Source organism: Emys orbicularis, chromosome 1, assembly GCF_028017835.1.
Source record: "Emys orbicularis isolate rEmyOrb1 chromosome 1, rEmyOrb1.hap1, whole genome shotgun sequence".
In the NCBI taxonomy this organism is placed as follows: Eukaryota; Metazoa; Chordata; order Testudines; family Emydidae; genus Emys; species Emys orbicularis.
In genome coordinates, this window is record NC_088683.1 from 252,591,026 (window position 1) to 252,613,497 (window position 22,472).

At 42.0% G+C, this 22,472-nt stretch overlaps 1 protein-coding gene across 1 annotated transcript in view; it reads right to left on the reverse strand.

Annotated features, from left to right (window-relative positions):
* Nucleotides 1-22,472, reverse strand: part of TGFBRAP1 (transforming growth factor beta receptor associated protein 1) — a 52,400-nt gene that overhangs the window by 24,235 nt on the left and 5,693 nt on the right. Inside the window, exons 2-3 of the mRNA XM_065419135.1 lie at nt 18,632-18,826; nt 10,477-10,631 (exon numbers count right to left, since the gene is read on the reverse strand). Coding sequence (XP_065275207.1) covers nt 10,477-10,631; nt 18,632-18,826 — 350 coding nt within the window. The remainder of the gene's footprint in view (nt 1-10,476; nt 10,632-18,631; nt 18,827-22,472) is intronic.

The window sequence follows — 22,472 nt, forward strand, 5'->3', positions numbered from 1 at the left end:
CTGCCATCGAAATCAATGGTAGTTAAGCATCTATCCTGCTAAGGAGGTTTGAAAATCCCACTGGAGACCTGCCTGCATCTGTAGATGCTTAAACCCTTTGAAAAACTGGCCCCATGTCCTTTTGAGAACTAGCAGATCTCATTTTCTCCCCAACCTGTTTTTTATTCTTAGATTGGGAGTTGAAAAAGCAAGAAAACTTGTTTTCCTCTTCCAACCTGTGTCTCAACTTCGAGCTAACTAGTCCAAAAAGAAATTTTTTCTCTATACACTTGCTAGAAAAAGTTAAACCAAAAGTACCGTATATACTCGTTCATAAGACTAATTTTTTTAGTAAAAAAGGGAAGCACCAGAGAAGGGGGTTGGCTTATGAATGGGTATAGAGAGGGAGAGGTGGGACACAGCCCCTCCCCCAACAGAATTAGCAAGGAGAGGCAGCACAGCCAGAAGGGAAGAGGCGGGGCCAGAATCTCTCCGCTTCTGGCCACGCTGCTCTCCCCCAAGCCTCCGAAGCATCTGCAGCTCCGGGGCTGGCAGGCTGTGGCCGTGCTGCCTGGTCTGGCCCGCCGGAGCAGCTCCAGCCAGGGACACTGTTTACTTAGGTTTACCTCCGTGCCTGCGGACGCTTGAGATAAACAAACCATCTCGGCCCACCAGCAGCTTATTCTGATGGCCCGGGAGCCAAAGTTCGCTGATCCCTGAATTATAGGGTCGGCTTATGAATGAGTTATAAAAATTTTCCATTTTTACTTATCCATCTTGGGGGGGGAGGGGGTTGGCTTATAAACGAACCGGCTTATGATCGTGTATATACGGTAATTTAAGGCAGAAGCTTTTCTGCCCAACAGAAAGTTCCTATATCTGCAAAAAAAAGGACAGCATTCACTCCATTGCCAAGACAGCAAATATATACTTAATGAAATACAAGACGACATGACATATATAAAGCTTGAGTTGACCTAAGAAGTTAAAGATATTTCCCCCCAGATTCTGTATAACTAAAAAAGCAGCACCTTTAATTCATTAAAATTTGAGGGAGGGCTCATTTATGCAGCATATTTTTATTTAAATTATTTTAATAGCTTATAGTAAATTTAGGCCTTAACACAGGCTAACAATTTCAAGTTCAATTTTAAACACGTTTATTATTAAGAAAAATGTATTTAATTTATATTAAAACTTTTAATATTTTTTATCTACTTTGGTCATAATGGAATATTTGACCGACTTGCCAAGGCTCATGTACTCAGTGAACCCAGTAAAGGGGAGGGTTTATTCATTCTGGAAGACCATTTAGAACAAACACAAAGGTTTGTAAATTAACAGTGACTAACAAAGGCAAGAAGAGTCAGTTTCAGAAGTCATTTTTCCACCATGCCATTGAGCCTCTCCATAGTGCTGTATTTCAGGTGTCCCTAGAACTGAGAGCATGTATGAACCATAATATAAATCTTGGAATACCAAGGCACAATGAAGATTATCAATTGACTAGTGGTACCACTGAAGATCAACACCAACAAAAAGTGTATTCATGTCATTTGAAGAACCCATTGTAATATAAATGTGCTTTCACAGCAATTTTTTTTTTTTTTTTTGGCCCAGCTAGTTTAACACTATTGGCTCTGCATTTATCTCTGGAAAAATACAAAAAGCAAGCAGCAGCTCTCTCTCTCTCGCGCTCTCTCGTCAAGCCTTTTTCCAGCTGCTGAAAACTGCATATTATAGTACATGTTATTTTTTAAAGAGGCATCAAAATACAACCTGCTACAGAATAAGTTACCCCACATGCTTCTTTTCCCCTACCTTCTTTGTTTTGTGGATTTATTTTGTAAGGACCTTATAAGAATATTCCACATTGTTCCTTTAGGTTCATATAAGGAAAAATAGACACTCTTGTTCTCTGCAACTACAACTGACAAGGACAAATTTACTAAAACTAAATAAAAATGAGGTGAAAAACTGGATATTTAAAATAGACTGCTATACTTTAAATAGGTCAAACAAAATAGCCAGCGGACAGCGCAGAATAGTAAGAAAACAGTCTGCTGTACTTGCAATTGTTTGAGTAACAATTCACCTGTCCTACAGAATCAAAATAACCACTACAGAGTAGATTGTGTTTCCCAACCTCTGCTGAGTCTGTATATTTTCAAATAAGTTACTAACTTCCAGGAAAATGACCATTTAAGCTACAGTTCATATTTATAAGTCTACAGGTAATTTTAATATTTGGTAAAATTATATTGTACAAAGAATGAAGAATTATTCAAAGGAATGTGCACCAGAAACATTCCCAAAGCAAAGCTTGCATTTGAGTGTTCCAGCAAAACATGTTCATAGTCATGTATAAAGTGCAATTTGCTTGATTTTTTTTTTTAAACTGGGTGACATTTATGTCAAGGGACAGAGTCTATTCTCAGCAATGGTAGAAACAGTCACTTCTTGTCCCAAGACTTGCTTAGATGCAGTCTTAGGGCAATATGGCTATCATCATTGATAAATAATCAACACAGAAAAAAAATGCCCATAAAGAGGAAAAGCATTTTAAACAGAGGGCGCCAGCTCCTAGTACGTAGGCCTTGAAACAAGTGGCTTTGTCTGCCTCTTCTCTGTCCAACCACAATGGCAGGCAGGAGATGCTACTAACAGATTCCCTTGATCTCTGCCATCATAAAATGACCAACATTAAATTAGCCTTTTTCTTAAGAGAGCAAGGTGGAAATGGACAGCAAGGCTAAAACAAAATGTTGGACAAACCACTTTTGAAAGAAAAAAGGATTTGCAGTTTGCATGCTTAAAGTTCAAAGAATGGAAAGGAAGATCAAAATGCTGGGGGGGGGGGGGGAATCAAACATACCAAGAAAGCGAGTGCTGGGTATTCTAGAGGGAGAGGAGAAAATACACCTGGTGCAAAATTTGGTAATATTACTAGTAAAAAGTTTTATAAAGGGATGAGGAAAATACTCCTTTTAAACTGAATTTTCCTACAGATTTCTTTCCCAGCAGGGCCTCTTGTGCAAAACTAAACAGGTACATTGACTGTGGCAATGACAGATAATCAAAGAGGGGAAAGGTTGCTGCTTCTAAACATCAGCTCTTTGGTAACATTTTCAGAAGGCTACACTGTAGAAGCCAGCTGCTTCAAGATAACTTACCTTCCATTTAAACTTTATTTTGATGTTACTGAATGAGGAAGGTGGAAACTTTACAGACTGACTCCCCGTTTCCCTATCAGTGTTTTCAACTAATTTTTAATTTCATCTTTAGACTTTGTTGGGATGTGCTCTTCCTGGGAAAAGTGGGTGCTTGTATCTATTTAGAATGAGGCCATTTGAGAGTCCCCTTCTTCTAAAATTTCCTCATCGTACTTTGCTTGTTTATACTATAACTAAGTAACCTCGCAAATAGGTGAGAAACCACCACTTCTGTTATCCCAGCCCCATCTCACCATGAATGTCTTCCTGAGGAATCAGTTCTGGAGAGAAGTTTTTCCTTCTGGATAGTTGGCTTTATTCACATTAAAAGCATTAAGACAATGTATCAAGTTTGTCTTCAGACTTGTTAAACATAGAAGCCCTTTTAGTCTTTCCAGAAGACTAAAAACTATAAAGATAATGAGCCTAAAAAATTAAATGAAAGTTTGGAGAAACATTCAAATAAAGGAAAACATCTGAAATTAGAATTTAGGAGTAACACTAAAGCTAGAAATCTAAATTTGTGGATTAAAGGAGTGGTTGATTAGTACAATCAGATTAGTGAGTGAGAAGCAAAAATTTACCTTTCTTGAGGTCATTCTTGAGGCAAAATTCTATATGCTGTTACAGAATGGAAGTGTATATTGGTTCTGGTCATTGCTATGCAGAGACTGGGTCCACATCAACTGTCAAGTCAACTCCCCCCCCCCCCCCCAAAATTCTTAATGAGAAACACATTCCTTATAAAATCTAAGGAGAAACCTCCCAGCATAGTATACACATCAACCCAACTTCAATATCATCATCTTGGCTCCTTAGTCAAGTAGAAGTTTCCAAAGTTAGAACACAGCAATTTGTTCTCTCTCTATTTTAAGGTCTTAAACAGTAGCTATCACACAATAACCCAGCATTGGGTGATTTGACAGCTGTATTATCTAAGTAGGATGAAGCCAAAAGGTAGGTAGGTGGTTGTTTTGAGGGAAGGGATTGTGTGGAAAAAAATTATGTCTCAAACTCCCAAAAGGAAAAGTCTACTGAGGTTTTACCACCTCTTACCTTACTAAATCTGGTGGGCTAAATTTGGAATAATTTCTCCTTTTGGCTTCAATAAAGTTATTCCAATTGGTAATATTCCCTATCGGAATATGACACTAATTCCTATTAGACTATATGTTAAGATTTTTAAACAATTTAGAAAAAAAATGCAATTGCAATTTTTCATACATTTGCTTGTTTCCTTTTCATAAAAACTGGTCTACAATGACCTGGGACAACGTTTTACATAAATATACATAAGCTTTTATATTAGGATATTGTTCTGTCATCATGGAAACATCTAACATTTTAATGAACATTTAAATGATATAAATAGTAAAAAGGACAAGGTCTTTAAGAGCTGTTACAAAAAATATTCTGTATAGGATGCAAAATCTTTATTTCTTGACTTGCCCTTACTCAGAACTGAAAGAAAATGCAACAGCTTAAGAAAGCATTTCTTAATGAGGAGACGGATGCAGCCTTCTTTATACACTAAACACCACATGTCAGTTATACATGACATGACTAACCCATTTATTTTGGGATTCTAGTTCAGCCGTAAAATTGGAATCCCTATTAATTAACATAGGATAAATAAATGTCTTTATTTTCTTTGTGATGTTAATCTTTCAAATGGTTTTGGGGGAAAAATAACCCCTGGCCAGAAGCCAAGGCTAAGAGAGCTAGCCTTAGTCTGAAGGAATTTTTGGAAGACAATTCTGTTAAAATGGAAGGATCCAACAAATGTGAGCAATGTTACAATAAAAAAAAGCCCCAAACCCAGGGTCCAGAATATGAAGAAAGAACTAACTATAAAAGTTCCTCTGACCCTGGAAAAACTAAAGGGATACAGGTCAAGTCTGGGCAAAGATATCAATTGTTTTCATACATGCACATTATGTTGATACCTTATGGTAACAGTTATTCTACGTAGTGTACATAGAGATTTAAGCAACAACTTTCAAGGTAATTGGTTGTCTCTATGCTAATTGCTTTAGGGGAAACAGAAATGTTTTATTGAGCGTTTGATTTTACCCATATTTAATGTACTTTCATGGCAATTTTTGGGCAATTTTAAAATTTGAACCAAACTGTACTAGACAAAGCAGTGGATAAATCACAACACTTTCTTCAGATGTCTGGACAATTGTGAAAGTCACATTTGCTTGCATGTACTGAAGTGTTTGAGATGCCTACGTGGAGTAATTTGGTAAAACTTGGAGAAAATTGTTGTTAGCTTACATAAAGTACGTAGGAACAGAGATTTATTCTAAAAACTGTAAAAATGTACAACTTGGAAATACTTTCAGTTCCAGAAGTCCTGAATCATCTTTATTTTTAAATAATGGATTGCAGTTAAATATGTGGCACGAACAGAGTGTGGTATGGTCTTTCCCATACTTCATCCATACAACTTAAATGAAAGTAGTACAGGGGAAATTATTTAGCCTTGTGGCATGGAAAGGTGTTAAATATAATGTGACATTGTCCTTGGGGTACCAGTCATGGTTTGCTTCTTTATGATTTGAAAAAGAGCTTGATTTTTTTTTCCTGCCTATTTTGTTCCTCCGATATATTGGGAATTAGAAGTCTGGTCTTCCCCGCAATACTTCTCAGCCATCTCAAATATTTGCAGACTATCACACCATAAAGGAGGGAGACTATTGAATCTAAGACATCTTTCTCTCATCTACTCATTGGGTACTAGACTTATCAAAGCCATGATAAATCCATGATTAAAATTCCCTTTCAGTTTGTCAAACTTCATTTGCTTGTGAAGTTATTACATCATTAGTTCTCCATATGCCATAGAATTTTCTAGATAAGACAATACCTACATGTTTTAAAGTAAAACTAAAAACAGGGGGAGTTAGACAAAAGCCATCCAGGATTTCTTCATGCATCATTAAAATGAGATTGTGATCTTTTCATTTTTTAAAAATTTCACAAGTCACCTTCAAAAACTTAACATTGACATAGCACTTAAGTTGTAGCTTGGGAACTTAATGTATTACAATCTTATTCCCTGGGCAAGTTAGTAATAGAAAGGCAAGGAAGGTGTCACTTGATTCATAAAAATTAATAGAATCATAATTTCAATGGTTTTACCCTCTGCAGCATAATGGCAGGAGGAGGCCATAATGGCCTTCTCCTGCCTACCAGCTCCCGGTCCACCCGTTGGTGGAAATTCTGAGAAAACAATGTTGTCAGAAATGGGTATCGTTAGAAAGCCCTTTCTCCCACAGACAGTTGATTTCAGAGTTTGTAGATCAAGATAATAGCAGTGACGTTAAATCTGCCAGTTTGTAATAAGTCTCTCTAGTTCATCCCAAACATTGAGGTCCTCAGCCCATTGCTCTAAGCTCTTCTTTGTTAGAAATCATAGTCCAAAGTTTTGGAGCAGGAAACAGACAAATGAATGTCACAGTCTGCAATTTATACTCTTAGTCCAGGTACATGAAAAGTTAATGGCAAAACATGGAGTCCTGGGTCATATGTGCCTTGCTGAGACATGAGGCAAGCACTGTCTACGTACTGCCTGAAGAGACATCGGGAGGAGTCCCTGAAAGAGCTGATTGTCCTTAATAGGCCATCAAGCAGGCTGGCTAGCCTTGATGTAAATCTGTTTTGGGGGTGTTACCCAAAAAACACAACAGGTTTGAGATACAAATACATAGCAAAGTTTCATAATTACATGCATATAAACAGGATAATCATACTTAGCAGACTATAATTTTTCCGATGATACCTTACCCGATTTATCACAATTGTGCAACAGTGGTGATATATCAATGATGATACATTAGTGGAAACATGGTCACCTCTCTTTTATAAAGCGTCACACCTTGTTCCATCACATTCGAACATGTATTGTTGTACCATGAAGAACTTGTACTTCCCAAAAGTCTCATATAGATCAGCACCACACTGAGATTAGGACGCAACCAGGACACGAACAAATAAGGATCTGTCTGCATTTAGCTCTGTAACAGTCCCAACCACCTTCACTCTGACTTTCATCTTTGCATTTGAGCACAGCTTTAGTCTGGTCTTACCTGGAGCCCATAGACGTATGAAGTCCTCAAAACCCAAAGAATTATCCAAGGCTCCAGCAAAGTCATGATCCAAAGTAGCCAGTCAACTGACAACTTGTAGCTATCTCATCACTGAAGACGCCTTCCATCTTGACATTAATGAGCTCCAGTCAGTTATATGTGAATGGGTTGCCAGTAAGAGTAAGTTTATCTTGTAGCTTTAAAATTGCCCCTTCCTGGCATTTATCAGCGGTGGGCAACCTGCGGCCCATGGGCTGCCCACCACTGGTTTAAATGGTGCATGGTTACTTCTGCTATGCTTAAAGTTTTGTTCAAAATTCAATTGAGTTCTGGGGTTGGGGGGGGGGGGGCGAGGGGAGGAGGAACGAGCATTTGGATGTATCATACCCCACCAATCTCCCAACCGCTTTCACCGCTCTGTTTTCATGTTCTAGGGCTTCATCTAAACCAAGTGCACAGAAGGGAATTGGCAACCTTTTAAAAACCCAATTTCCTTTTCAAAACTCCTCCCAAATATATAATCAATACCACTAAATTGCTTCTTTTTTTCCAGTGAAGACAAATCAACTTGGAGCACTCCTTCCATTTACAACAATCTGTACCATTAAAAAAAAAAAAAAAAAAAAAAAATCGATCAGGTATCACGTTCTGAGCATTAACTGATAACAGTACTGTCAGTTGAAAGCCACAATTTAATTTTGAGAGGGCTGCATATTTGTACACTGAAAAAAAAAAATGTTGATTTTAAACATTTTCTTGACTATATTTACATAATTGTTTGAGATTTGCCATGTTTGGTACCATTACGTTCCTGGGAGAAAGGGCTTTCAGAATGCTACCAAACTCAACCCATTTTCAACAACACTATTATCAGTTTCCACCAACCAGAGGACCTGGGAGGGCAGTAATCCCCCCACTGTCTTGTTGCAGAGGGTGACACCATTAAAATAATAATTCTGCATTTTTTTAAAACAAAAAACAAACAAAAAAAGACACCTCTCCCTTGCCTTTCTATCATTAACTTGCCCACTGAATTACAGATGCTCCCAGACTATTGAGAAAAACCCATTGTTGAATGTCATTATAGTGACCAAAGAAGGCCTCAAAGAGAAGGAAGTCAGAGAAAGATGATTAGTGGTGCTTTGGAACAATGATATATTTCTACAAGTTTAAAAATGTCATTTACTTTGATTTTTCTCCATCTTATTTCGATCAAATACATTTATTGGGTCAATGTTTTATTACATTTTAATTTCTTGAGCACTTGAAGCTTATTTTTTAAGAACGATGTTCTTTTAACACATTTGTGGTGACTTCATGCTACTTCTCTGTATATTTGGGCTTCCACTACAAAAGTGTTTATTAGTATATTTACTCCACTCGGTCATCTAGGACAGATCTACACTACGAACTACATTGCTCAGGGGTGTGAAAAATCCACACCCCTGAGCAACACGGTTATACTGAGCTAATCCCTGGTGGAGATAGCGCTATATCAATAGGAGGGCTTCTCCCGTCAACAGCTACTGCCTTTCATGGAAGTGGATTAACTACATCGACAGAAGCAGCTCTCCCATTGGCGTAGTAGTGTCTTCACCAAAGCCTGTAGCTCAGCATTTCAAGTGTAGACCTGCTCTTAGAAGCTCATGCACATGTAGGAGGACGGGAACAGATACACTCATCTCAATGGCTCAACAAAAGTAGTTTCCAACTGAGATTCTGCCTCATGAATGCTTGTGATGACAACCAATAGTCATAATAGAATCATAGGACTGGAAGGGACCTCGAGAGGTCATCTATTCCAGTCCCCTGTACTCATGGCAGGACCAAGTATTATCTAGTATTATCTTATTAAGTCAGCACTGAATTTCACTTTTTAAAATGCATCCATATACAACTAAACCACACATACAATCTTAGTTACACATATGTATATTTGTCAGGAGTTACAACAGGTGCCTGAGTCAAGTCTCACGGGTTCTATTCCTGACTGCCATCATCTCACTTGGTTAGGTCACCTTTGCTTTAGTTTTCCATCCGCCTTATCTATGAAATGGGCATAAAGCCTACGTCGCATGTTTGTGAGGCATTAGTATTCATAAAGAATTGAGACCCTTAGATGGAAAGTTGGAACTAGACAAATTCAGACTAGAAAAAAAATCAAGTATCAGAGGACTAGCTGTGTTAGTCTGAATCTGTAAAAAGCAACAGAGGGTCCTGTGGCACCTTTGAGACTAACAGAAGTATTGGGAGCATAAGCTTTCGTGGGTAAGAACCTCACTTCTTCAGATGCATCTTTTGTTTATTTTTAATAGTGAGTATAATTAATGGAACTTATCAAGGGTGAATTGTGGTGAATTCTCTGTCACTGGAATTTATTTTTTTAATCTAGAAAGGATGTTCTTCTAAAGAGATATGTTCTAGTCCAATCACAACTATTAGACTTGAAGCAGAACATAATCCAGGCAAGTCCTATGGCCTGTGTTATGTAGCAGTCAGGCTAGATCATCACAATGGTCCCTTCTGGCTGCCTTACACATCTAGAAAATGTTACAAGTGATAAGATTTCATAAACTAAAAATAAAGATTGCAAAAGAAACTGATCCACATCCACACAAACAATTGTTTTTTCTCCTTAAAACCAAAATGTCTTGTTCTGTAATCTTAACAATGTGTTAAATAGTTGGACAGATACTTTACAAAAGTTTGCCCATGTGGTTCTTCACTTATTCTCAGGTTTGGGGTGGTTTTTTTTTTTTTTAATTATATGCTCTATAGACCGTGATTTCAAAAAAATCACAACACTGAAAAAGTGGGATGATTTCACCATGATGAGGCAACCTGTCCTGCACAAGGAGAATCTAGGTAAAAAGCACAACCCTTCATTCCCTTTTCTATCCATTCTCTCACCATCTCACCTTTACAGCACATGATCTCTACCAGCATGATAAAACATGCACCATCTTTTAAATGATGCCATTAACACCTTTGAGAAACTGAGAAGACATCCAGACAGTAGTACTCAGCACTGCCAACTCAACCTAGAGTCAACACAGCAGCATACCTAACTCCTCAGACCCAAGGAATAGGAGATATTAGATTTCTCCCTAGCGAGCTCTCGCTCTTCAGTTACTTCTTTGCCACTGGACCAACTTCCACATATTTTGACATATGTTCAAGGTAGGACAAACCTGAAATTTCTCTTTTGGAATGTTTCTTCGGGCTGCCTTTGCTAAGACTAGGGCTTCTTCCACTCTGTGGCTGGTTAGAAGATCCTGAATCTGTCTTTCTAGAGGTAATGGCACCAAGATGTACACACCTTTATTGGTAGCTACAATTACCTTTCCTGAGTAGAGAAGACAAAAAAAATTGGCAATTGGCATTTTGAACAGTACAAACTGATTTCTAGCAACTTCATTAAACATTAACATTGCTATAGAATAACAGAATGATATAAAAGCGTAGTTGTCTCTGTTTTCAAGTTCTGAAGCTCATCTTTGCAATTAATATATTTAACAGATTTTATACTATACCAGGGATTGGCAACCTTTGGCACGCGGCCAGTCAGGGTAAGCCCCTGGCGGGCCAGGTTGGTTTGTTTATCTGCTGCGTCCGCAGATTCGGCCGATCGCGGCTCCCACTAGCCGTGATTCACCGTTCCAGGCCAATGGGGGCTGCAGGAAAGGCAGCCAGCACATCCCTCGGCCCACGCCACTTCCCATAGCCCCCATTGGCCTGGAGTGGTGAACCACGGCCAGTGGGAGCCGCGATCGGCTGAAACTGCAGACACAGCAGATAAACAAACCAGCCCAGCCTGCCAGGGGCTTACCCTGATGGGCCGCGTGCCAAAGGTTACCGATCCCTGTACTATAACTTTAAGTTTGTCCTTAAAAAACTACAAAAATAAATTTTAAATCCACTCATACTAGCAATTTTTCTTCATTTTCACAGGCATAAATGTGTGTTCTAGTACAGAAAGTTTTCTGTACATCTTAGTATATCACGAAACAGGGAAAAAAAGGTGCACCCCAGCCTGCAAACCTGTATTTGCATATTTGTCAGGGAAGAGTATTTTTCATGGTCATTTTCACAGTCATCACAGAAGGGTGGGTGAGTACATTGTGCAGAAGTAGTAAAAATTCATAATACAAGGCTGGGGTACCCTGTAATTACACAGATACATTGGCTCTCACACACACCCCTCACTAAACTGGAAACATTCCAATTTATGATTGCCAGAGACAAAACCAGAAACATCATACTCTCAACACAAGTGCCTGTGTTGTTCTGTGACCAAGCTCTTAAACCAGACCAAGAGCAACATACAGCTGATTGTTGGTGTATTACTGAGTTCTGAGGGTTGCTCAGTGTTTTGCTTTCCACTGGCTCACAGGGAGAGCAACATTACCTATGTTGGTACTGCTTAGATGATTCATGCTTTAGTGAACTGTAGGCTTGAAAACAGATTCCAGTGCAACTTAGCAAGGTTCTACCATAATATACAAAGCTATATTATATTCAATGTAGATATGAAACTGAAATCCATAGCTAAAGGAAAGCCAACTTGAAATCACTTCTGAAGTTTTTTTGGCATTGTTTTTAATGGATACCATCTATGTTTTAGTAAACAAAAAACATTGGTATTTTCAATTTTTTTACTATCTGCATTTGTCAGCTTTTTCAAATAGCTTGTTTACCCTGTTTCTGATCATCTTACACAGCAACCAAAAAGAGAGAAAGTGTTATAAAGTGTGATTCCACACCTACAAAAGGGTTTGGCAGGAGGAAGAGGCGTCATCTGCAGATGTATTACCACAAACTACTCAACTCACTTACAAAATTTTAAGTTGACAGTGTTCCCTTGAAGGAAAAAATTGTGTAAAATTACAAGTGAGGGCTCCAGTGGCAGACACACGTGCTCCACTTTATGCACAATGGTATCAGTCAGACGACTCGTGCATAAAGATCACAAGTCTTTTACTTTACTCAGTTCAAAACCAATCTCGTAACTGGAGGTTCTTCGAGATGTGTGGTCCCTATCTGTATTGCACCGGAGGTTACACATGCGCGCCATGAGCCAGTAGCCAGAGAATTTGAAAGTAGCGTCCATTGGTCCACATACATGCGCTCTGGCTCACCTCGTGCCTCCGACCGAGGGGATAAAAAGCAGAGCAGACCGACTGCCTCTCCAGTTCCTTCTCCACCATGAATCAGAGGAGAAGAGGGCAGGTAGTGGAATACAGATAGGGACTACACTCCTCATGTAAGTAACCTCCTCCTCTTCTTCCAGTGATGGTCCCTATTGTATTCCAGGGAAGGTGATTAACGAGCAGTACTTAAGTAGGAGGGGAGTGCAAAGATGTAAATAGTAGGGCTGAGCAAAGGTCAGCCCTTCTAAAGGAGGCATCAGCAGAGGAGTCCTGGACTAGGGTATAGTGTCTCACAAAGGTGTGAACGGAGCCCCATGTGGCTGCTTTACAGATATCAAGAAGGGATACCTTCTGAAGCGATGCCATAGTTGTTGCTTGTGCTCTCGTGGAATGAGTTCTTATCCATGGTGGGGGGTGGGAGGGAAGGTTTGATAGTTGATGGTGTAGAATTCAGCCAGAGATCCATTTGGAGGTCCTCTGAGTAGAGATCACTTGTCCCCCAAGTCTGTTATAGTGATGAATAGTCTCTGGGACTTCCCAATTGGTCTTTTACCTACAAAGACCATCACCAAGGACTGCTGGACATTGAAGGTGTGGACTCTGTTCCTCTGAGGAAGTGTGCAGTTTAGGAAAGAACACAGCTAAGGGGATTGAGTGGTTCAAGTGGCTCAAGTGAAATTTCAAAACAACCTTGGGGGGGTGAATTTGGGGTATAAACGTAGTGGAACTTTATCTTCATGGAATACAGTACAAGGAGGATCCGCCATCATTGCTCCAAGCTTGCCAACCCTTCTGGCTGAGGGGATGGCTACAACGAATGCAACTTTTGTGGAGAGAAGGGAAATGGAGCAGGAAGCCAGGGGTTTAAAGGGTGGCATTGTGAGTGCTGAGAGAACAAGGTTCAAGTCCCACAGAGGGGTAGACTTATGAATAGGTGGAAAGGTTCTGATTAGGCCTTTGCAAAATCTAATGGTCAGTGGGTGAGTGAAGACTGAGTAATCTTCAGAAGGAGGATGGTAGGCACTAATTGCTACCGAGTGGACTTGTAAGGCGCTGATGGGTAGCCCTGATTCCTTTAGAGAAAGGATATAGTCTAAAATGAGAGGGATACCCGCACCTTCTGGAAGAATGTTCCTTTGATGTGACTGAGAAGAAAACTCTCTCTACTTAGCCAGGTAGCATTGCCTAGTGGAATCCTTCCTAATGTTAGAGAGTATGTCTCATATGACTGAGAAACATGAGCGTTCTAAGGATGATGCCCATCCAAAAAGCAACCCCTGAGGTAAAACGAATACAGATTGGGGTGCTTGATCTTCCTATTTCACGAGGCCAGGAGCTCAGGGAATGTTGGGAGGATGATCGCTACTCAAGGTTACATGCACAGGAGATTTAGGAACCAAAATTGTCTAAGCCGGATAACTCATGTCCTGTCCTGCCAGCTTTTGCACAAAACTCGTGACAAGGGTTGTAGCAGAAGGCATGCATAGTTCAGGTGATCTGACCAAGGAAGAAGTAATCTCTCGCCTTGGGAGTGGTGACCTGGGGCTCCCCTGCAGCAGTGTGTTGCATTTTCTGTTCGCTATGAAGGCAAACAGATCTCTGATTAGGGTTCCCCATAGATCAAAGATTGTGCAGTACCAAGTTGTGGCGCTCCCACTTGTAGTCAACTGAAAAATGTCAGCTGAGGGAGTCGGAGCATATTTTGTTTTCTGGGAAGGTAGGCTGCTGATGGGGTGATTTGGTTGCCGACGCACCAGTTCCACAAGCTCACTGCTTCTGCGCACAGGGAGATGGATCTTGCGCCTCCCTGTTCGTTGATGTAGAAGACTGTCATAACATTGTTTGACAGCATAAGGATGTAGTGAGTGTGGATGAACAGAAAAAAGGCCTCTGCATGCCTTCCGGACTGCTCATACCTTCAGAATATGGATGCGCATCCTAGACTCTTGTGGCGTCAAGGTGCCTTGTGCTGTGTGGCTGTCCAAGTGAGCTCCCCAACCAAAAAGGGATGCATCTGTAGTAATGGTCCTGGCCTGGAGAAGTGGGGAGAAAGGGGACATCCACTCATCTGTGGAGCATTTGTCCACCATAGTAGGAAAGAAAACTACCTTTGCAGGAATTGTTATCATGCAGTTCATAGGATGGCGGTTTGGAGAGTATACCAACTGGAGCCATATTTGAAGGCAACGAAGGTGGAGTCTTGCGAACGGAGTGACATGAGTGCATGATGACATATGACGTAGAAGAGACAGACATGTTTTGACCAGTACTGGAGGGTTGATTGCCATTGGGGCTACAATACTATTCATGGTCTGAAGCCTGTCTATTGGCAAGTATGCCCTTGCAATAATTGAATCCAGTGTGGCCCCAATGACGTCCAGAGACCGTGCGGGGGTGTGAATAGATTTTTCGGCATTTACACTGACCCCCAGGGAAGAGAGGTGTAGCATGGGCCTTCTGGCATGACTTGGCAACAAGGAACAAGTCATCAAGGCAGGGGAAGACAACGAGACCGAGGCATCTGGTGTGAGCTGCCACTACTGCAAATACTTTAGGAAGCGTCTGTGAGTGGGATGAATATCTACATGAGAGTAAGCATTCTTCATATCGAGAGCTGTAAATCACATCCTTTTCTAGTGATATTACAGGAGCCAGCATAACTGTATGGAACTTCAGTTTGCAAATGAAGCAGTCAGGGTGGTGGTGGTCGAGAATTAGTCTCCATGCGCCCTTCTTTTGGGATACAAGGAAATAAGTCCAATAAAAGCTGCCCCCTTGGTATTCAGGGGACACATGTTCTATTGCTCCTCACTCTAAAAGGGAGTCCACCTCTTGCTTGAGAATAGTCTTGAGAGCAGTCCCTGAAAGTTAAAGGGGAAGGTGACTGTGGAGGAGGTAGGGATGCAAACTCATTCATATAGCCAGAATGGATGATGTTCAGCATGCACTGGTCTATTGTTATTGCACTCCATGTGTTGATAGAGTGCACTAGACAACCTCCAAATGGTGTGTGACGGTTCAGCAATGTCGGGCTTAGTGGCTCGAAGCTCTTGAGGTCCCATCAAAAATAGTGCTTCGCTGGGGGTTGAGATTGGGATGGTATGCCTATTGCAGAAGGTGCAGGGAAGCAGGTCCTGTTGCATGGTGGTTCATAGGTAAAGGTAAGATTATGTCATGGAGGTCATGGAATCTGTGACTTCTGTGTCCTCCATGACATTTTCCATTTCAGCCCCGGGGACCCGGCAACTCCCAGCCACCGGCCTCACAGCTGGGGGACCCTGGAACTATCAGCTTTTACTAACACTGGGGAGGGGGGCCCTCCGGAGATCCCAGCCACAGGGGGTGCTGGACTCCCCTCCTTCACAGCATGGCTGGGGCTCAGCCCAATTTTATCACTGTTATTTTTAGTAAAAGTCAGGGACAGATCACAGACTTCGGTGAATTTTTGTTTATTGCCTGCAACCCTCCATGACTTTTACTAAAAATAACAGTGACAAAATCTTAACCTTATTCATGGGGCAGAGGGTAGCCCTATAGTCCTTCTAGGTAGGGATGTTAGTCTTCTGACTGAATAACTGATTAATTGAAGGTGAGGTCCTCCACACTATTCTGAACCTTTCTAGGGAACCCTGACACACAGAGCCATGACTCTCTAACAATGCCAGTAGCCATGGCTCTACAGGATGTATCAGCAGCTTCAGCTGCAAATTTGAGGTCGGTCTTTGCTATTAATTTGCTTTCATCCATCACCACCTGGAAACAAGCTCTGTCCTGTCAGTGAACTCTGCAAACTTGGAGTAGTTCAGGAAGCTGTACTTGGCCATTAGTGCCTGGTAGCTGGCTATCCTGAACTGAAGGCTAGATGATAAGAACACCTTTCTCCCAATAGGTCTAGGCGTTTAACCTCTTTGTCCACAGAAGTAGACCAGGGGTGTTGCTGTCTAGCCCTTTTGGAAGATGCTTTGACCATCAAAGAGTTGGGAGAGGGGTGAAAAACAAAGATTAGCCCCTTACCACTCTGAGTAGAAGATGTCAAGGAGTTTGTTCTAGGATTCCTGAATCTCTTCAAGAGGAATCTGTAGTTCACCAGCAACTCTACGAAGATGCTCCTGGAACTGCCTGAATTCACTTGGGGAAATAGGGGTGCAGAGGCGAAGGAGACAAAGGGGTTACTGGTTTGTCTGGAGATGAAGGTGGAAGCCTTGCTGGTTCCAGCAGAACTGCTGGATCCAGTGCATAATGCTCTTCCTTCTCTGAGGGGAGGCAAGGAGTAACTCCCTAGCAGATCTGACCAACTCTGCAGGGGTGTATTGGTCCCGGGGCCCCAATATGGCCAGTAGGAAGAGTCGAAAGGGGGTTGTGGAGGCCTCCTGGAAAGGGGTGACAGCAACTCAGAGCTAAATGTGGAGGTTGATCCCAAGGTGGTCTAAGTCTTTCGGGCAGCAGAGATGTAGGGTAAGGAAACGAAGGCTCCTCAGTTGGTTCAGAGTTTCCTGATGAGGAGAACATGGATTCCTGTTCCAGAGTAGTACCATCGGTGCCACCGGAGAGAAGCTGTATCTCAAGGAAAGAGGGGGAAATAAACTTCAAGTTGTTGACTCCCTAGGTGATGTTACGACATCTCTGGAAAGGAACAGACCCGATGGAGGGGATTCTGGATCCAGCAGTATGAAGATGTCCTGTTAAGCAGTATGGGACCCAGTTCTCCCCAGTGCAAGCAGGGTCATCATTGCCCAGACCACTGGAGCCAGAGAGGATGCTGTTGAAGACTGCTATGAACAGGCAGTGAACATCTCTGTCGGTGCTGATGGATCCAGAGGTTTCGGAGGTGCCAAGGATGACAATACCAACAGATCACGTTCTATTATCAACAGAGCCCGATGTTTAAGAGCTTTCTTGTCAAGCCTCTGGGACTTAGTACATTCTAAGTCCACTTGGGATGAGATGCTAGTCTTGCTCAGAGCTGAATCCGACTTCTTCAAAGTGGATTTCAAGAAAAGCAGTCTCATGCATTTGAGAGTGCTTCCTGGGTTCCCGAGGGGATCCCACCAGGAGGTCTGAGGGTAGATTCTCTGGCACCAATATTGTGCTTAGCAGCAGGAGGCTCAAACCTTGCTGAGTAAGGCCACTGTAGGGGGGGGGGGGGGGAGAGAAAGAGTTCCCTGGCCTGCTCTGATTGAGGCCTCATGGTCTTTTCCATGAGGTATTTTTGAAGGTGGAATTCCTGCTCTTCTCCAATATGGCTGGGGAACAAGAAGGAGACATTGCATCTCACTGTGATGTGAACTTCCCTGAGGCAGTACAAGCAGCGTTGGTGGCTGTCGCTGACCAAGAAGTATCACTGGCAAGAAGCACAGAATTTAAAGCACGGAGTCGTGGGCCTAGTCGAGTACCCACACAAGGTACAAGGGGGGGAGGGGAGAGAAGAGAAGTGTTCCCCCAAAGATTAATCTAGCATTAAAAACTATGAAAACACTAGAGGGGTAGCCGTGTTAGTCTGTATCCACAAAAACAAACAACGAGGAGTCCGGTGGCACCTTAAAGACTAACAGACTTATTTGGGCATAAGCTTTCGTGGATAAAAACCCCCACTTCTTCTTGCCCAAATAAATCTGTTAGTCTTTAAGGTGCCACCGGACTCCTCATTGTTTTTATGAAAACACTAAAACTATTAATAGTACAAGATACTAAAAACTATTTACAAAGCAAAATCTTATCATAAGGGACAAAGCTGAAGCTACAGACAGAGGTTCTGACCCGGATCATGTGGTAGTGAGAAGGAACTGGAGAGGAAGTCGGTCTGCCCCATGCTTTATCGCCTCAGTTGGAGGCATGAGGTGAGCCAGGGTGCATACGCAGACCAACAAAAACCACTTTTAAATTTTCCAGCACAGGATGAGCATGTGTAACCTACAGTGGAATACAATAAGGACCATCATTCAAAGAAGAACGAGAGGTTTCATTTGCAATGTTTCGTAGGAACACAGGACATAATATTCTTTAGCGAAAATACTATTAACAGCAGGATAAAGTGTTACATTTAAGGATATTCTATTATTGTGTGTTTCACGAGAGGTAGCTTGTTCTTCAAAGGAGCCCATTGTTTTTTTTACTTGATACTATGTCAGCATAAAGTTAGATTTTTTTTTTATGTCCCAAGAAATTCATGCAAAGAGATAGGTGTACTAGCTAATACCTTCAAAGTCTTGTAGGATGTGGCCTTCCTTAAAAGGTAGGGTCTGTTTTAGTTGTTGATCCAGCATGCTATGCACTGTAATAAACTCATCGTCAAGAGCAACTACATAAGGAAAACACAGGGCTGCTCCAATCACATTCTCTGACCAGTGCACAGGAGCACGCTGGGAAATGCCATCCACAGTTGCAAACATACCTGCAAAGAAAGGGAAGAAAGTCTGAAGCTTAAGCCAAAGCCTGCAGTTTTTCAGGAATCAAGCACTGGAACCTTTCTTGCCATGAACCCAGGATTATGAGTAATTTACAAGTGTAAACAATGAAGGACTTTTTACAATGGAAGGGCATTTCTGTTAAACTTTTTACAAAACACTGACTCTCCAAGGATCCTGTTGCAATTAGATATTTATTGATTAATTATGTTCAAATTTGTACACAAAAATTATTTTCTTGCACACAGTAAAGTGATACAAGCTTCATTTCAATGTTTATTCCTCCTAGATGTAAATAATTCAAGTCCAAGAAACTTACAGTGAACTATTTCTTTTAAAAACAATGTGTACGCCCTTTAACCCACCAAACCCAAGCCAGCATTCCATGAGCCTGTCCCTTCTAACACTGCTATCTTAGTAAAAAAAAATAGAAATATTCCTACAGGTTGCCTGAGCACTCTTCCTCTTGCAATTTGGCCTGTCTGCTCCCTTTAACATCTCAAATGCCAGCAAAACATTTCAGTATCCAAGTTAATTCAATTCACCCATATTTCCTGAGTCAATTGCTATAGCTGAGTGAGGGCCCCAATTCTTTCAGAAGAGGTTTTTTTTCCCCCTTGCAAGACATGTGTCTACAAAAATTTGAAAAAAACTCCAGAAAGAAAGGTAGAGGCTCTTGCAAAGCAAATTGCCACACAAGGCAAAAAAATACACTGAAGATTTAATAAACACATTAAAAATTAAGATATAGTCTCCAAAGTCTTATTGAATTTTTAGTAAGGCTCTTTCCACTTAATTTGTGGTTATTTTCTCTGCTAGACGCTATGTATTTTGGATTTTTTCAAGTAACCATTCAATAAGTTTGACTCATCTCTCTCTTTTGGATCATTTGCCACTAATCATACTATAGACTTTAAGAATCTATATCTCCCTCCCACTTTCTCTCAGAGATTTATGCAGCATTTCTGTTCTGAGAGAAAAATCCATTAGCACTTCCAAAAATTGTACAGTAAATTCCTTATGGCAAATCAAGCCACAGTTTTTTATACAGAATACTCAATATCTAGAGATAATAAAAATCACTTAAATTAGGCTTCATAATATAATTCAATATGCAAAGTTTAGAATGGAATATTGTACTGGTACATTTTGGTTTTAGTGATAATCTACAGGTACCCTAGACATTTAAGTCCTCTGGAACAGGTAAAGCCTGGGCAGCAACAATATAATACTTTCTCAAGCCAATTTCTGCCTGTTTACCTCAACCCTGAATCTGAAAGGCCTAAGTAGCAAGATTATATGTCTGTCTCCATCCTCATCTGAAATTGCCAATAACACTGCCAATTATTGCCAACAGTCGTTTTGGTAGTTTTTGTGATGTGGACATGTGGCTACTGGGAACTAGAATGAAATCAACTCATTTCACATAAGAAACTGAGTAACTATGTGATGGTAACAAGTGTTAGCCACTACTGAACTACACTAGTTTCAAAACTGGAAATGCAGAGATTTTTCCAATTATCAATCTTCAGCTATCCAAACACCAGCATTTTTCTTTTGAAGCATGCTGCTGAGCATGCACATAAACAAGTCAGGCAAACTAAGCCTCACTCTTCTTCTCGTCTGCTTTTGCCTTTGTTTGTCAAAATGGGATATGTCCAATTAGGTAAAGTGATAGAACTTTTGCCTATCACAAAAGCTGATGGTATTAGGAGCTTTCCAAGTGGGTGAGAAGAGGGAAGAAAACAACTGTATTGGTAACTGATGACTACATAGTGTGAGCAACTGTGAGGAAATGCACCACATAATCTTCTTAGTCCTCTGTCCAGTAAGTATGCGTGGAAATGATAGCCAGCATGAAGAAAAACAACCCTCATCAACATTTGCTCTAGTCCTGTCTACAATAAGGCTCAAGTATTAGTTGGAACCATGTTTGAAATGGTTATTGTTAGAAGAGTGGTAACACTTAAATGCCAAGATATATAGAACCTAACTATGTTACAAAGCAGCTGTAAAACCACATATAACATACCAGGAAAAGTGCTGGAAGCACACAATTCTACTTAAAGTGAAGGAGGAGATGGTAAAAAGTAAGAATGTAGAAAGCTACAGTGAAACAGAATGAAAGGGAAAATGTACACATTCAATAACAGGCAATTTAAGTAATGAGACAAGCAGTTAGGCCCTGTCTAGACTAGGGAAAAGGCATGAAAAATTAAACCCAGGCCACACTTGTGTTAAGAACAAAAGAATGGCCATACTGGTTCAGACCAATGGTCCATCTAGCCCAGCGGTGGGCAAACTATGGCCCGCGGGACCCTCCTGCCTGGTCCCTGAGCTCCTGGCCCTGGAGGCTAGTCCCCGGCTCCTCCCCTGCTGTTCCCCCTGCGCTGCAGCCTGAGCTCACTGCGCTGCCGGTGCAATGCTCTGGTTGGCGGGGCTGTGAGCTGTTGCCGGGCAGCAAGCTGCAGAGCCCGGGCCTGACCTGGTGCTCTGTGCTGCACGGTGGCATGGCTGGCTTCAGCCGGGCGGCGCGGGTGCCTGTCCTGGTGCTCTGGGCTGCGCAGCTGTAGCACCGCCAGCCACCGGTGCTCCAGGCAGCGGGCTAAGAGGGCAGGAAGCGAGGGGGTTGGATAGAGGGCAGGGGAGTTCGGGGTGGTGGTCAGGGGTGTGGATAGGGGTCGGGGCGGTCAGAGAGCGGGGAACAGGGGGGTTGAATGGGGGCAGGGATCCTGGGGGGGGCAGTCAGGAATGAGAGGAAGGATTGGATGTGGATGGTGGGGGGCAGTCAGGGGCAGGGGTTCTGGGGGCTGTCAGGGGACAGGGGGGGTTGGATGGGGCAGGAGTCCCGGGGGTGGGGCCGTTAGGGGCGAGAAGCAGGAGGGGTCGGATAGGGGCCAGGGCCGGGCCACGCCTGGCTGTTTGAGGAGGCACAGCCTCCGCTAACCAGCCCTCCATACAATTTTGGAAACCCGATGCAGCCCTCAGGCCAAAAAGTTTGCCCACCCCTGATCTAGCCCAGTATCCGGTCTTCCAACGGTGGCCAATGCCAGGTGCTTCAGAGGGAATAAACAGAACAAGGCAATTAAGTGATTCATCCCTTAACGTCCAATCCCAGCTTCTGGCAGTTAGAGGCTTAGGGGCACCAGGCGCATGGGGTTGCATCCCTGACCATCTTGGCTTTCCCAGACCTGAAGAAGAGCTCCGTGTGGCTTGAAAGCTTGTCTGTCCAACAGAAGCTGGTCCAGTAAAAGAGACTAAGAGAGAGACAAGGCTGGTGAGGTAAATATCTTGAGTAATTTTGTATCACCTGCAAACTTTGCCACCTCACTATTTACTCCTTGTTCTAGGTCATTTATGAATATGTTGAACAGCACTGGTCCCAGTACAGATCCTTTCAGGAGCCCACTATTTACCTCTCCCCTTTCTGAAAGCTGACCATTTATTCCTATCCTTTGTTTTCTATCATAACCAGTTACTGAACCATGAACCTTCCCTCTTATCTCATGATTTGCTTAAGAGCCTCTGGTGAAGGACCATGCCACCAAAGGCTTTCTGAAAGTCCAAGTACACTATATCCATTGGACCACCCTTGTCAACATTTGACGACACCCTCAAAGAATTCTAATTCCT